Genomic DNA, 15145 nt, shown 5'->3' on the forward strand with positions numbered 1-15145 from the left:
CTGTAAGTGTGGAAGTCAATGCTTACAGGTTTCCACTATAGTAATCAGGATGTTTTTGTTATTTCCCTTTTGAATGTTTTGATTATACTTGTAGAATTATTTTAATGTTCATTTCAATTAGTTAGCCAAGGTAATGTTTTCTTTTAAAAAAATTTATAAAACTAAACACTAAAATTATCCTGATAATTGTGAAAAATGAATTAAAGTGGCTAAGAAAAATAAATAAATAAAACATTAAGAAAAAAATAGCAAGTTCTCATAAAACCTTACTACTAACATAAGGGAGCTTGTGTAGTTTAAAGAAAATTATTCTTAAAAAATGAACTTATCTTCATTATATTACTGTTTACGAAGACAATTGAGCTTGATGTAATTCTTGAAATACTAGCAATACTGCCTTCTGAATACTATGTGGAGAAGCGCAGAAGGAGAAGCGCAGTAGATCATCGGCAAGGGATATTAAACTGCTTTCATTATCTCTCTAAACTGCAGCGAGCCTGCATTGTATATTTGTGGATCGGTCCTGCACATGCACATTATTAAACTGCCCTTGCAGTGTATTAATAAAGTGCAGATGGTTTCTTTTGCTTGTGTGCTGCATCGTTTCCTGCAGCTACTCATACTGCAGATCCAGCCAGCTCACACCTATACAAAAGAATCATTGAGCAAATCTACTGGATGTCAGCATGATCCCTGAGTTACATTTGACATTCTTGAAATGTCAGACAACCAGACTAATGAGACTTAGACAAAGGCTTTTCCAACAGAGAGATCGAGTTTGACAAGCAGCCCACCAAGGCTCCAAATGTCAGTTTGTAGGTGGGGTCTAAAGTCGAGTGTGATTTCTACAGTTTTGCTGTTTAAGACAAATTTCACTGATTGTGTTGACCAAATTTGATTGTGTGTGTGTGTTTGTGTGTGTTTTGTAACTATATTAATAATGATAACCAATTATGCTCTTTGGGTAATTGGATCCATTGTGATCTTGTAATTCAGCTGTGACCCTTATGTGGACATATAATATAGAGTTGAGATTGCAGTCTGATTCTAGTGTTATAACTAAAAACTAATATCAAAAGTTTAAAGTGTGAAGTATAAATAAATAAACAAAAGAATTGTATTTTATTTATTATTGTACCACAAGCAGAGAAAACTAAAATCTAGGTCAAAAGATTTAACTATTAAATACATGTATTTTTTCTACCCAGCATGAGAGAGATGCTTTATTTTCAATTTGCATGTTTCTGCACATTTCACAACAAATATTATTCCAAAGGAGCACTGTACAAAGAATTCAAAAGCGCCAGTAAGTTAGAAGCAACAATAGCAAGATGGAAGATGCAGGCTTACACAAACAAACAATTCTGTAAAGTATTCTGCCTTGTTTTTTCTTTCTTTCTTCTTCTTACTGATGAAATGCATTTTGCAAATTTCCTGCTCCCTTTTGCAGACACCAGTTTGACAACCCCAGCATAAAAAAATCAGGCCAAAGTCAATCAAATCGCTTTCTCTGCAGTATATTTTTCTCCACTTCTTGTGGTGTGATTGCACCCAGTGTTGTCTCTCACTTTAAACTTGTGATTTCGTGACTACGTCATTGCTGTGAAGTTAAAATGAGTTATGATTCATTCAGTGCTTTTGGTAGCATGACATTGGTGTTAATGAATGAGAATGACTCAGAACACTGAACATTTAACCTCTCTATTTGCCATTTGTCTGTGCTCTTTTCTATCCCCAGCAAACTTGATGCCTTCATTTATGATGCTGCTGTGCTGAACTATATGGCTGGTAGAGACGAGGGTTGTAAATTGGTGACCATTGGAAGTGGCTACATCTTTGCTACCACTGGTTATGGCATTGCCCTCCAAAAGGGGTCACTCTGGAAGCGTCCGGTGGATCTGGCTATTCTCGCTATTATTGGAGATGGTAAGTGCCTTCAGAATCATATGCATGTTAGAATGCACTATAAGGATTTCAATTCTTTTAAAATATGTATATTTAAATAAAGCCTAGATGATTTGCATTTGAGTGCTAACAATATTATTTATACTATTTAATTGAACATATCAAATAATATTAAAAATATGTGTGTGTGTGTGTGTGTGTGTGTGTGTGTGTGTGTGTGTGTGTGTGTGTATATATATATATATATATATATATATATATATATATATATATATATATATATATATACACTACACACACACACACAGGGCTTGACATACACTTCCATGAACACCAGCCACTGTGGCTAGTAGTTTTCCAACGTTACTAGCCACTCGCCATTTTCAATAGCCACAATTTTGTTGTTGGGAAAATATATTTTATATGCATAAATTAACTAACTCAATGCAAGTGTGTGCTGCATTTTGCGTGTTGTGATCTAGCTCAAAAAGCTTGAGAAAATGGGTTGTGGTTTCACAGTGTCACATTGCAAATGAGTTTTCTTTCAAGTGACTTTTTATAGGGCTCAACACTAAGAATTTACTATTTTTCTCTGGCCACACCAAGCTAATTATTTCCTTGCCAGAAATTTTAAATAATGTGTCAAAACAAGCTAAATCTAGAAAAGCACACAATTTATTCTACAAAAAAATCTTATTAAAAATGACATAAAAAAACTATTGCCATGTTTTTTTTAAATTATGCACAGTATCGTCCAGGCTAAAGGTCCCAGATGACCAGTTAACTATACATAAATGGAGAGTTAATCTCCTATTAAAGCAATGTTGTAGTAAGGGATGATAATTAATCTATGTTAAAAATACCTGTAAGCAAGAAACCAGGTTAAAAACATATGCGATAATAAAAGGATGATCACGTGCACACGGTTAACATTAGGCCCAGTAATAATCTGTTCAAAGATTGGTTAAAGCAGAAGTGGCAACCGCTGCTGCTTACCAAAAAATCTTGAGCTCTTGAAACCAGCAGGACATTGGGTGCATGAGCATTGCTTTTTTGTCCTGTCTATTTCAAGGAGAACCGATCGTACCAGTTGCGTTTCCAGGCACGGTTGCTTCACGCAAGGTAACAGGAGCGTGCCTGTGTTTTACTGTGTGTTTGATCATCCTCTCGTTCGGAATGAGTCCATATTGAACAGTCGTGCTGCTTCTCGATTTTAAGATCACATCTGCACGCATATTGACAAACTATTAATTGACAAATTATAAACTATAGTTCTAATCTTTAGTGCCTAGCCAGCACAGGCAATTCTTTTATTATTTTCAACCAGCCAAAGTCGCTAGTGGGTGTGATTGTCCAACCTGCCATAGACTAAATCCACCCGCATTTGGCAGGTGTAAATGTCAAGCCCTGCATATATACAGTATAGACAGAACAACAGGATATCCATACGTTTTTAGATATTTTACCCCCACAAAACATCTGCATTATGTGTCAGCTACTCATATTTATGTGCATATTTCTAACATCTTGAAATATGTATGTGCTGCAGTCTCTTGTATGTTGAAAGTATATAAATTCCTCATTTATAAGTCTCTTTGGATAAAAGTCTCTGGTAAATGAATACATTTCAATATCAATATCTGCTTCAAACAAATATAAAAAAAAATCATGCAGTGTTGTAAACCCAGAAGTAGAATGCCCATCTGTTACATTATTTAGCTTTCTTTTAACATGCATTTCTGCATTGTTTCCCTCTCTATACACTATAAGCTATGTTTCACAGTAATGCTGTACGCAGAGCATGAAAAATGACAGAATTATCCTCCTGGCAGCTGCACCTTGTAGAGAAAGAGAAAAAAGTCTCAGATGGTACTAACATATGGCTGAAGCTTGAGTGTATAATTTTACTGATCCTCAGTTTGACATGCTAGCACATAGGGAGTTCTGGAACAGGAGGATTCGTCTGTGGACGGTAGCGGTGTGGCCCACTGAGGTGTACATGAATTTGGAGAAAGCTGATTGATGACGTGGATCTGGGCATGTGCATCTCTCTTCAGGTGAGATGGAGGAGTTGGAGGCTCAGTGGCTGACTGGAATCTGCCACAATGAGAAGAACGAGGTAATGAGCAGCCAGCTGGATGTGGACAACATGGCTGGAGTGTTCTACATGCTGGCGACTGCCATGGGTCTCAGCCTCATTACCTTTGTCTGGGAGCACCTGTTCTACTGGAGACTCAGATACTGCTTCACAGGCGTCTGCTCAGGCACGCCCGGCCTGCTCTTCTCCATCAGCAGGGTAAGGCTCTCATTCAGTCTGTTTGCTCAATAAGTTGTGAAAATGTGAAGTCAGCAAAAACAAGTGCTAACATGGCAACACTCATAGTTGACATCTGTCTGTGCTGTGGGACTTGGTCTATACCTGTACAGAACATTATAATTTTGTGTTTACATTTTACTGTGGGAGAGACAATGAAACTACCACATGTTGAGAGGCCACTGTTTGTTGTTTGGATCGCCCTCATGGTTATTGATTTTCATATCATGCCACAGAAATAATCTGCAGCCTGAGTTTTCCTGTCCTGACAGTAAGGACAGTCAATATCACTCAACTTAACGTGTGAGAGTGTCAGCTGTAATCCAGTTAATGTTTGAGCTCAATCTTTACCCTGACATGGCCAGTGTTTGAAAGAAAAAGTTTGTCAGAAATGTGATCTTCGACCACTCATTCCATGGCCAGGGAGCTTAAAAATGACAGAGCAGCAGTCTGTTTTGACAGCATGATCTCCTGAATCGCCAAAAGCTCAGTATGTCTTTGTTTAGTTTCGATCCCTGATGGTTTTGTTTACATGCTGCTGTCAGTGTGAGAATATGTTGTCTCTGATCAGCATCTTTTAGGTAATGAAATGCCGGTTTTGGGGAACCCAAGCATAACCAATAGAATGTTTACTAGTTAAAAGAGATTGACAGAGATGGTAGGAGGACAGCATCATTTTTAAACGAAATATGCCTTTCAAAATAACCCCCTTGGCAATTCATTTTAAATTTGAAAGCATCTTTGTCACCGCCTTGATCTATGTTGTGATTAAAAACTTAATAAGTGTTCTTTGATCTCAGTGATGAATGCATTTGCTAGTCTCTGCGGTAAGATCAGATATAGGGGTCTTGTAATACAGTATGAAAAATACACAGACAGAAAGGTTAATGTATGAATACTGAACTTTATCCTATCTTTTTAATCGTAGGGTATATGGAGTTGCATACATGGCGTCCATATCGATATGAAGAAAAAGTCTTCTGACCTGGACTTTAGTCCACAATCCAACATGCTTAAGCTTATCAAGTCTGCCAAACAGATGACTAATATGACCAACCTCAGTGGCTCCAGGATCAACTCTCCTAAACGTGGCGGTGAGTTCATGCATTCAGCAAGCCCAATGATCATGGACATGATGGCAGAGAAAGGGAACTTCATCTACACCGACAATCGCAGCTATGCCCAAAAGGACATCTACGGGGATTCCAGTGATTTGCAGTCATATCTGACTAACCGGCACAAGGACCATCTGAACAACTACATCTTTCAGGGTCAGCATCCCCTCACTCTCAATGAATCAAACCCCAATACTGTAGAGGTGGCGGTGAGTGCAGACACAGCTCAGACCAATGCAAAACCCAGAGCTCTGTGGAAGAAATCTGTGGATACTCTGCGTCAAACTCCTCAGGGTCCTGAAACCCTAGACCCCCGCTTGTCCATGAAGAGTCAGAGGTACCTGCCAGAGGACACCGCACACTCAGATATCTCCGACTGCTCGAGCAGGGCCACCTCCTACAAGGATCCAGACAATAACAAGCACCTGAAACCCAAGGATAACTTAAAAAAAAGATCGATGACGTCAAAATACCCTAGGGATTGCAGTGAAGTAGAGCTGTCCTACTTAAAAAATAAGCAGGGCGGAGCGGGCCGGGAGAAAATATACACCATAGACTCTGACCGGGAGCTGAGTCTGCACTCAGATCCACAGCACTACAGGGAAGGCAGAGGCCTAACAACTGACGATTTGGATTTTGGCGAAATTTACTCCGACCACAATGACAATTACAGAAAATGCGACCAGCCCATCATCCATCTCAACAGCAGCCCCATGCATCAAAGTGAATCAGACCTCCTACCAGACAATGTCTACAATAAACACTACAGCTTGAAGGAGAAGAATATCAGTCCGCATGAAAGCAATGACCGGTTCAAACAGACTCATTGCAGGAGCTGCCTTTCTAAGGTGCCCAACTACAACACAGGGCCGTACGCCGGCGCACGTTCGCCGTATAATCGATGCGAGGCGTGCCTCCACATGGGCAACCTGTACGACATCAGTGAAGATCAGATGCTGCAGGAGGCCATGATTAGCCCTAGCATGCACCATGATGACATGTTCAGCCACTACTGGCCTCAGACGGATGGGCCACACGTACAGAGGAGGAACAGACTGAAGCTTAGTCGTCAGCACTCCTTTGACAATATCATGCTCGAGAAGCCCAAAGAGATTGACCTGAACCGGCCGGCGCGAAGCGTCAGCCTAAAAGAGAAGGATCGCTTCCTGGAGGACAGCCCTTATGCAAACATGTTTAACATTAAGGCTGACAAACTGTTCGGCAGCAGGTCCATGCTCTTTAACCGAAACCTGGAGGAAAGCAAGCGTAGTAAGTCACTTTACCCCGATCACCCCTCGGACAACCCCTTCATGCAATCTATACGGGACGACACTCGCCTGGTCCACGGCAGGAGCTCCTCGGATATTTACAAACAGTTGGCTCCCATCAAAGCCAGGAACGAGAACAATCTGAGGTCTTCTGTGAAATCCACCACTTCATACTGTTCCAGGGATGGTCGAATACCCAATGACATGTACATTTCAGAGCATGTAATGCCTTATGTAGCCAACAAGACTAGTGCATACTCAGCTCCCCGGGTTCTCAACTCTTCGCAGTTTAGCAATAGACGAGTGTATAAGAAAATACCTAGTCTCGAGTCAGATGTTTAATGCTTTTTTGTGTAGTTGAAATATTTACTCACTTAGAATGCCACAGTCACCTACATCTACAAAGTACCCGAGATACCGCTCACGAGCGATTTCCAAAGGTTTCCAGCATTTTAAGATGCTTTCTGGGCAGGTATCTGCAGAAAGACAGTTAGTCAAGTGTAATTAAATGCGGTCCAGCATGGAAGTTTATTATCCCCCACACTTGGCCTAATGCTAGTGTGTTCTCAAAACACAGAGTGCTAGGGCGAATCTGAGGCTTCGAAGCTCTGAGCCGAAGCCATGGTGGACCGAAGCAGATCTTAAGATGGGGTTTCAGGTATTTGGCCCCATGTTGCATGTGACAAGAGCGTACCTTTATTAGACAGACTGTGGCTGGAATAGCTCCTGAACTGAAGTCAAGCAAGGGTATTTCATTCATGGCACTCAGCAATTGCATTTTTGCTTTTATTACTATAGACTCGGGATTTTTGGCATTCTAATCCCTATTTAGAATTTAGACTCTATCTTTCTCTATCTTATTTGGTAGCACAATAATCATTAGTTAACCGCCCACCTCTGCTTTATAAACAGAACTTCTATATTACTGTCAGGAATAGATTTCTTTTGCATGTGTGTTTATTTTCCTGTCTTATTTCGGTTGAAGATATACTTACATTAAGGTGATTTCATTTGAAAGCTGAGGTGGTCATCTGTGCAATGAAAACTTGACCTGTATGTAAGTTGTTCGAATATTGTGTTGATCCTCCATTTGAAGATTGTGGGGAAGTTTTATCAATGGAAGTTTGTCTTGCATTTCTTTTGTTCAGTACTTCCATCCCGTCACTGTACACTGTGAAACCGAATCAGAGCATCACCTCTCGAAGACTGTTGTTTACTGTAGTTTGGTGGAGCCTGGCTGCGCTGTCGCAATCCATTCATTAAGTGTAACGAGGGCCGCATGTGAAGCTTGAAGTCTGAACTAGAGCACTGGTTTTCTGTTGCAGTCCGTAACATGATCAACATGCTATTCGCATTGAGGACTACCATGCAAGACCTTTGTTCTGCAGACCTATTACTAAACTTTATACTGTACGAACACACTCAATGAACTCCATGCAATGTGAATCAGAACACATAGCCAAATCGTGTAGATCAAATACCTCAGGATGGTTCTGTGTCATTTTGTCTAACATTTTCTGTGCACTACTGAAAGGCACACTCACATTGCGTTTTGGCATGTTTCCCTTCACTTCGCTATGGAGGTCTGAGGACTTCCATTGCGGTCGTGTTTATGTGAACAGTAGAGAGAGGATCTTGCAGCCATCTCTGAAATGAGCTTAATGTTTACGACTCCAACGTTTGTTGGAAAACAGGATGTGTATCGACGTGAACGTGTTTTATGACTGCTTTAGCAGCTTCCACTCTCATATCAGACTTGATTTCTTTGAACTTCCCCAATAATGTGACATAATTCACTGTACACTTATCTTGAATATGTCATCACTATCGTAATCATGAACATATTCATCATATGAAGTGCTGCTTTAAGAAGCTAATGTGCGTATGCACATGTAAAATATCAAGGTCGTGTAATCATATATATGCCATACATAGTTTTTACTCTTTGCAACTTGTTTTTTCAGTTATTTTTTCACCCTTGTAATAACCCCAGTCTTTAAGGAAAATGTATTTTGATTACATGAACATGAATTATAATAATGGCATGCAACTCAATTGTAACTCTTTCTATGTTTTTGTTATGATGTAATGATCACAAATTATTTGTAACAGGGTGCAAATATAGCATATATATGGAAAGAAAATGATCATTCATATTGCAGAGCTGCTGTTTTGGGGAAATAAGCAAGGTATTAGCCTCTAGTATTAATCACAGAGCCACATCTGCGTTGATTTCACATCCTATTTGAGGCGAGGTGAATATGCTTGCTCTTCCTCGATTGGCAGGTAAAAACATCACCAGCTATGCTTTCTGTCTCCTGCCTGTCACATATAGCCAGACTTAACCTGTAAAGGGAGAGAGAGAGAAAGGAAAAAAAAAAGTCCTTATCCGGGTTGGCTATCCCTCCAAAGATATGACGTCTACTTTTTTTTTCTCTGTTATCTATGGTTTGCTGTAAGAATAGAGCTTTTTTAATTCCTCAAAGACTTAGCAACTATTTTGAATATAAGACACTTGTAAATTGCTTGTAAATTCATACTCAAATAATTCATGAAAGTTACGATGATACAGAGTAAATATTTTTTGTGTGGGTTTCACAGGTCTGTACAGTAGCACTCGTTTTCTGTAGCGTATGTCCGAAAAAAATGACATAACTCACAAGGTCTGCATCAAAACGAAACGTCACCTTACGAGACTTCCAAGTCTCCGTGCAGTTTGTTATCAGGGATTGTAGCCCTGCAGTTTTTTCTAAGCTTGAACATTTTGGGCTGGGGTGGGGTTGGGGGTGGGGCAGGTGTTGGGGCTACAGGCGTTGCGGCAGATTTTTTCTAGTAAGGTAAATACTGTCAATTCACTTGAAGATGAGCAAGCAGATCAGTGGGAGGAAAACTGGCCTCTTTGGTTCACACACATACAGTCGCGAAACTGCAGGGTACAAATCCATCCTGCTCATGAACCAAAGCTCTGTGGTCACTCTGGCCTGTCGTTTAGGCCACCAGACTTCTGGGATTTATACACAAAAACATCTTGAAAACCAAAACGTACTTTTTACTTCATCGTTCTTTATTGGTTGAAGGTTATCGGAGGCGGTCAGATGGAACAGCGCAGGTCAGGTATTGATTGCAACTGGATACGGATGAACTGTGTGGGGTTATTTTATGTAGCAGTTTTTGGCTAGGCAAAAGCCATCTGTAGTTCATTTAAAAATATATATATTATATAGTATATATTTTTTGGTTTCATTTACCTCTGATAGAATAGTACACAAATGTGAATTTAAAGTAGCTCAGATGCAGATTATTTCCATAAGACGAGCTAGGCTAGGCACAGTAGTACAAGTCGGTAAGCAAGGATCTTTAAATCTCAGAAAAAAAAAAAATTAGTACTTTCTCAACTACACCTTAAGCGCCGGTTAAGGGTTAATCTGTTTTGTCCTTCACGTCTGTTACGCTCCACTTCTTTTAGCAGAGATCTGTGTTTGTGGATGATGAAGAAAGGGCCTTTTTGGATCAGTGGCTAATGGCGTTCGGTCGCTATGCTGAACATTTAGACTTTAAAAGTCTTTTCAGATAACAGAGATGCTGCCATCGCTAGTTTGTCTTTTATGAAAACCTATTACACCAAAAGATACATACAGAACCAATTTTCGTTCCTTGTGAAGCATTATTTTTGACCGAGCAGGGCAGAATATCGAAAAAGTGAAGCAGGGAAGTGAGACCGTTACTTAACAACACAATGGATCTCCTTCCAGGTCGCTTCTTCATCCACATGTAAGACCATTCGAAATCCATTCTTTCCCAAATTGATATTTTGCCAAGTGCAGTGTAGTAAGAACAATAGGCGCTTTCGGCTGCCAGGCAAGCTGTTGTACTGTCACTGCATCATTGGCTGAGTTCCCATCGAGGTAGTTTCAAGGAGAAATCACCTCAGCTCAAATTACATCTGCCAGAGCCACACAAGGCACAGTGAGAAGGGGCAGGTGGCTAAAGACAGGAGCGAGAGTCCTCATGCATGACTGTACCGACTCGCTCGCCTTCGTTCTCAGGCCGTTTTATAACCCTCAGGAGCAAAAAAACAAAATGGCAGCTTGGAAACAACACAAAAACACTCGCTGTCAGTCGTGGCTCTTTTAAGCAATGCCATTTTAACTGATTATTATCTTCGCTCACCTTCGGTTTAACAACTAAACGCTCTTCTTGATTTCTGTAATGCATTTCTCGTGATGGATATTTGAAATCTTTAATTCTATGTTTGAGCACAGAGCTGCTGGAACACTTGCACTTATTTAGGGACAAAGGAACGCTGCCTTCCCTGTATAAATGACTATGATTATGACCCTAGTGGACTCACAATAAGGAAAGGAACATTGGTCTGAAATGAATCACTTGTGTTTCATGTTTAATAATCACTCTCTTGTGAGCTTTGCATTCATATTTTATGTAGTTACAAGTAGAACTTATTTTAGAGCAGTGTTTTATACAGGGGCGGGCGGGGATTGTCATGTGACTATAACCTATTTATCACTGAAACCATGTGACCTGCTGCCTAAATGTTCTTTTATAATGAAGCATTATCACTCGTGTGCGTGCTGAAATGTCTTAAAAACTTTTTTTAACGTAAGTTGGAAGTAATCGCTTACACCAAGCTGACACAAACTCGCATAAATGAAATCATTTCTGCTATTGGCAAAATTGCATGAGAAAGTACTAATTCAGTGGGGCGGTTTGAACATATCTCCTGTTCTCTCATTTTGTAACATAAAAGTATTGTGTTCGGATTTTGTTTTGCGTTCTCTGCTTTTTTTTTAAGTGTATGTAGATCATATTAAAGGAACAGGTCTGGTATGTGACTTGTGAAATGTCAGTACAATGTGGTTGCAGGACGTGTGCTGGGTTACAAGATGTAAAAACATGTATATAAGTCAAAGTTTCATTTTTCTAATAAAGGCTCTTTCTGCCACTTTATATGATCACTGTATCTGTTGCGGTGTGTTTCCGATGCCCGTGTTCCAGGTGAAGGTTGCAGACATGTAGAAAGTTCGTGAAGCCCAAGGTTTGCAAACTGACTGACAGCTCTGGTTATTCCAAGTGATGATTGGTACAGTACATGCTATAATGGCGACAAATGTGGCGCTCTGGCCTCGAGACTTCAGGCTGAACATGTGTGAAACAGGGGCCGTGACCTAGCAATATTACACGAGTCAGGGAAGGCAGCTTCGCTGGCAGCAGAAATGAGGCATTATGTGTGCAGAAAGGCTCTATCACAGACACTGTGGAGAAATAAAAGAGTGATTTCTAATTTTTTCTTTTCTGGCTTAATTTGGCTAAATATTGGCTGAGTGAAAAGTTTCAGACCCAATCACGATTCAAGATGCAATCCAATTTTTTTAGTGCAGTAATTAAATCTGTCCCGACCCCAAGTCCTTACCCCAGGCGGAGGAGTTCAAGTATCTTGAGGTTTTGTTCACAAGTGAGGGAAGGATGGAGCGTAAGATTGACAGGCAGATTGGTGCAACGGCAGCAGTAATGCGGTCAATGCATCGGTCCGTTGTGGTAAAGACGGAGCTGAGCCGAAAGACAAAGCTCTCAATAGCTCTCCTACTCTCACCTATGGTCATGAGCTATGTATGTCAACAGAAATAAATGACTAAACATATAAAGTCTGTCTAATCTGTCTATTATGACTGGTCAAGTTTTGGGCTATTCTTAGATGTCTATTCACTGACAGCCCAAGTTTGTTTTAGCCAAGCTGTCTCGGTTTAGATGTCTATTAGACCTCTATTAAACACAACATTATTTGCTGGGGCACTATAGGTGAATTGGGTAAGCTAAGTTGTCCGTAGTTTATATCCTGGTCCTCCAGGTTGGAGGTTAAGCTTTGGGCTAATGACCAACCTTTTAAAAAAGAGATGCAAAACATCAACATGGTGTGGCTAAATATCAACTTCAATATAAGTAAAGTTTATTCATAAACTAATTTCGAGAGGATCACGTGACTATGATTGATCATTGCTGGTTCTGCATTAGCATGCATGATCCACCAATCAGGCCATTCCTAACCCACTATAAAGAACCAGGGTTTTTTCACTACAGTCATCTTGGATTTGAAGAATCCCCCCTTCCACCCCTACCTCTTCACCTTTCCCTCCATAGGGCAGCTCGGTTGCCCAGTGATTAGCACTGTTGCCTCACAGCAAGAACGTCACAGGTTTTAGTCCTTCAACAGGCCAGTGGTCGTTTCTGTGTTTAGTTTGCATGTTCTTCCCGTGCTAGCGTGGGTTTCCCCGGGTTCTAGGGTTTCCTCCCACATTTCAAAAACATGCACAACAAGTAAATTGATAAATCTAAATTTTGCACTACAGTTAATCTCTCACCATGCAGCATATCTTTTCATAGCATTCAATTTTTAGTCAACAGTTTTCATCAAGGGAGAGTTGTTGAGATCTACCTGAGCTCAAGGCTCCCCTCTCGCCCTTCAAATGGGAGGGAGCCCAGGGCTTAAGAACCTTTGAGCTCAGGGCTCTCTCCCGGGACAGCATGCCAAACTCTCTTATAATCAATCATCAGCCAAGTGTGAACTCTTGAAACAGCCCTGGGAGTAAGTAAAACATAGTTTTAGGTGAGCAAAATATCATTCAAATTTTTGTCATGTATCCATCCATCCATCCTATTTATATATATTTATTTAAATTATGTCTAATTTTTCTTTCATCATTTTCCCCCATATTCGTTTCTTGATCAGAAAAATATCCACAAAACCACAAAGTACAAATCTTATTCTCATAATCTAATCATTTTAATGACCTGGACTTTGAATCATGATGTTTTTACTTCAATTCAACAAATGATAACTCATTATTACAGTAAATAATTCTGAACCAAATGAAAGACCACAATGGTAAAAAGAAAACACTGTCACTAAATATGTCGAGAATAATTTCAGGCCATTTTGCATCAATTTCCAGCCTGCATTGGATGTTGTATTGTTCTGGAAGTTGCACCTCACCTCCGCTGCTCTGCCTTTGTTCTTCAGTAATGTGATATTGATCATATCTGCTATGACTGGAACAAATACTTTCAATATCTAAATAGGCTTTGTGCTTCAGAGAGAAGAAAGCACTATCACTTATGTCTTTGCTATTTAATGGATCTTTAGGTTTCATGCTTGAATACGCTGGAACAAAGCACAATAACGGGACTGTCAAAAAACTAACAATGGCTCGCTCTCACTGGAAGAAAGGAAACAATAGAAGATGTTATCTTCAGATGAAAAACCTGTTCGGTGTACATCAATTGACTGGGAATGAACTGCTTGCATCATTTCAGAACTAAAGAATTAGCATTCGAGCAAACACAATGTTACCTGTCTAAACTCAGCCATGAAAATATTCCTATTTTAATTTTATGAGTAACCTCATTTTTTTTAGAAGAAAGAGAAATGAAGAAGAAATACAAAAGAAGACCCAGCAGGCGCTGATACGAAATCCGCAGTGACAGCAAATCTAGGGGCCGGCATCTGTGTGTGTGCATGTCGAATGACTTCAGCCGCAGATGCGCCTTTGTTGCTCACTGAAGGGAAATGAATAAGTTTGCTCAGCTTTGCTCATTTTCAAACACTGGCTAATGTAGACTCCTGATCTCTCGCTCGCATCTTGTAAAGGACTGCAATTAATCATCACATGTGTGATGTGGACTGGCAGGACTGAGCCTGTAATTAATTACTTTACAAACTAGCCAACAAAACCCACTTCCAGAGCGTTTACTCTTTGCAGTTGACATGGGCTGACAAAATACAGCATTCTAGGCTAAACACTGTCCTTCTGCTTTCTTTTCTTCTGTTGTGATCCTTCTCTGTTCTGCTGAACAAATGAGGCTCAGCATATGTGAATCCAAATGACAAAACCAGAGATTTTGATGATGAATATATTGTGCGGGTAAAAAATGAACACACTGTAACTGCTTCAGCTGACCTTATGGTGCATTCATGCCATGTCAGAAAGATCTTATTTTTGAACTGGATGCACCTGAAGGCCAGTGCAGTTATGACTGTTAAACTGTATCTCTTTTCAGCGTGTTAGTCTAAAAGTAGGCCATGGTTTTCTTAGCCTATTAAAAGTGTATTAATTAATTAAGTACAACTAGATTTGTGTGTTGTCTAAACTGCTAAATAACAGCGGAGAATAAAAACAATAGCAGATTTGTCTTATTTCAATTAAATATTAGTAATTGTAATGAAAATTTACCCCAGCCTAAAGTTATTTTTGCAATATTGTTAAATGTTCAGCAAAAGATTTGGTAATTTGCCACCAATTTTTACTCTGTGTTGATATTTATTCTAATAAATACCCTGTACATTTTGTGCCAGCAGATATGTTTAAACGTTGACGGCAAACAAAACCTTGGTGTGTACAATAAATGACGCATAGCTGATGCTAAATTTGTTAAAATATATGAAATTAACATAGGCTGTTTTTTTTTATTATTTACAAAACTGCAAATAGCCTACAAAACTATGATAGCACCTAATTTTGATTTACAAAACC

The 15145-nt window shown here is 39.7% G+C and overlaps 1 protein-coding gene across 2 annotated transcripts in view; it reads left to right on the forward strand.

Moving 5' to 3' along the window:
- grin2aa (glutamate receptor, ionotropic, N-methyl D-aspartate 2A, a) overlaps nt 1-11567 on the forward strand; it is a 205628-nt gene extending 194061 nt beyond the window's left edge. For both annotated transcript variants that reach the window (XM_068218021.1, XM_021473854.2), the window contains 3 exons: nt 1739-1926; nt 3963-4201; nt 5148-11567. In XM_068218021.1, the coding sequence (XP_068074122.1) occupies nt 1739-1926; nt 3963-4201; nt 5148-6944 (2224 nt within the window). In that variant the 3' untranslated portion in view covers nt 6945-11567. The remainder of the gene's footprint in view (nt 1-1738; nt 1927-3962; nt 4202-5147) is intronic.
- Nucleotides 11568-15145: the final 3578 nt, after the last annotated feature.

This window comes from Danio rerio, chromosome 3 (assembly GCF_049306965.1).
Source record: "Danio rerio strain Tuebingen ecotype United States chromosome 3, GRCz12tu, whole genome shotgun sequence".
NCBI classification, from domain to species: domain Eukaryota; kingdom Metazoa; phylum Chordata; class Actinopteri; order Cypriniformes; family Danionidae; genus Danio; species Danio rerio.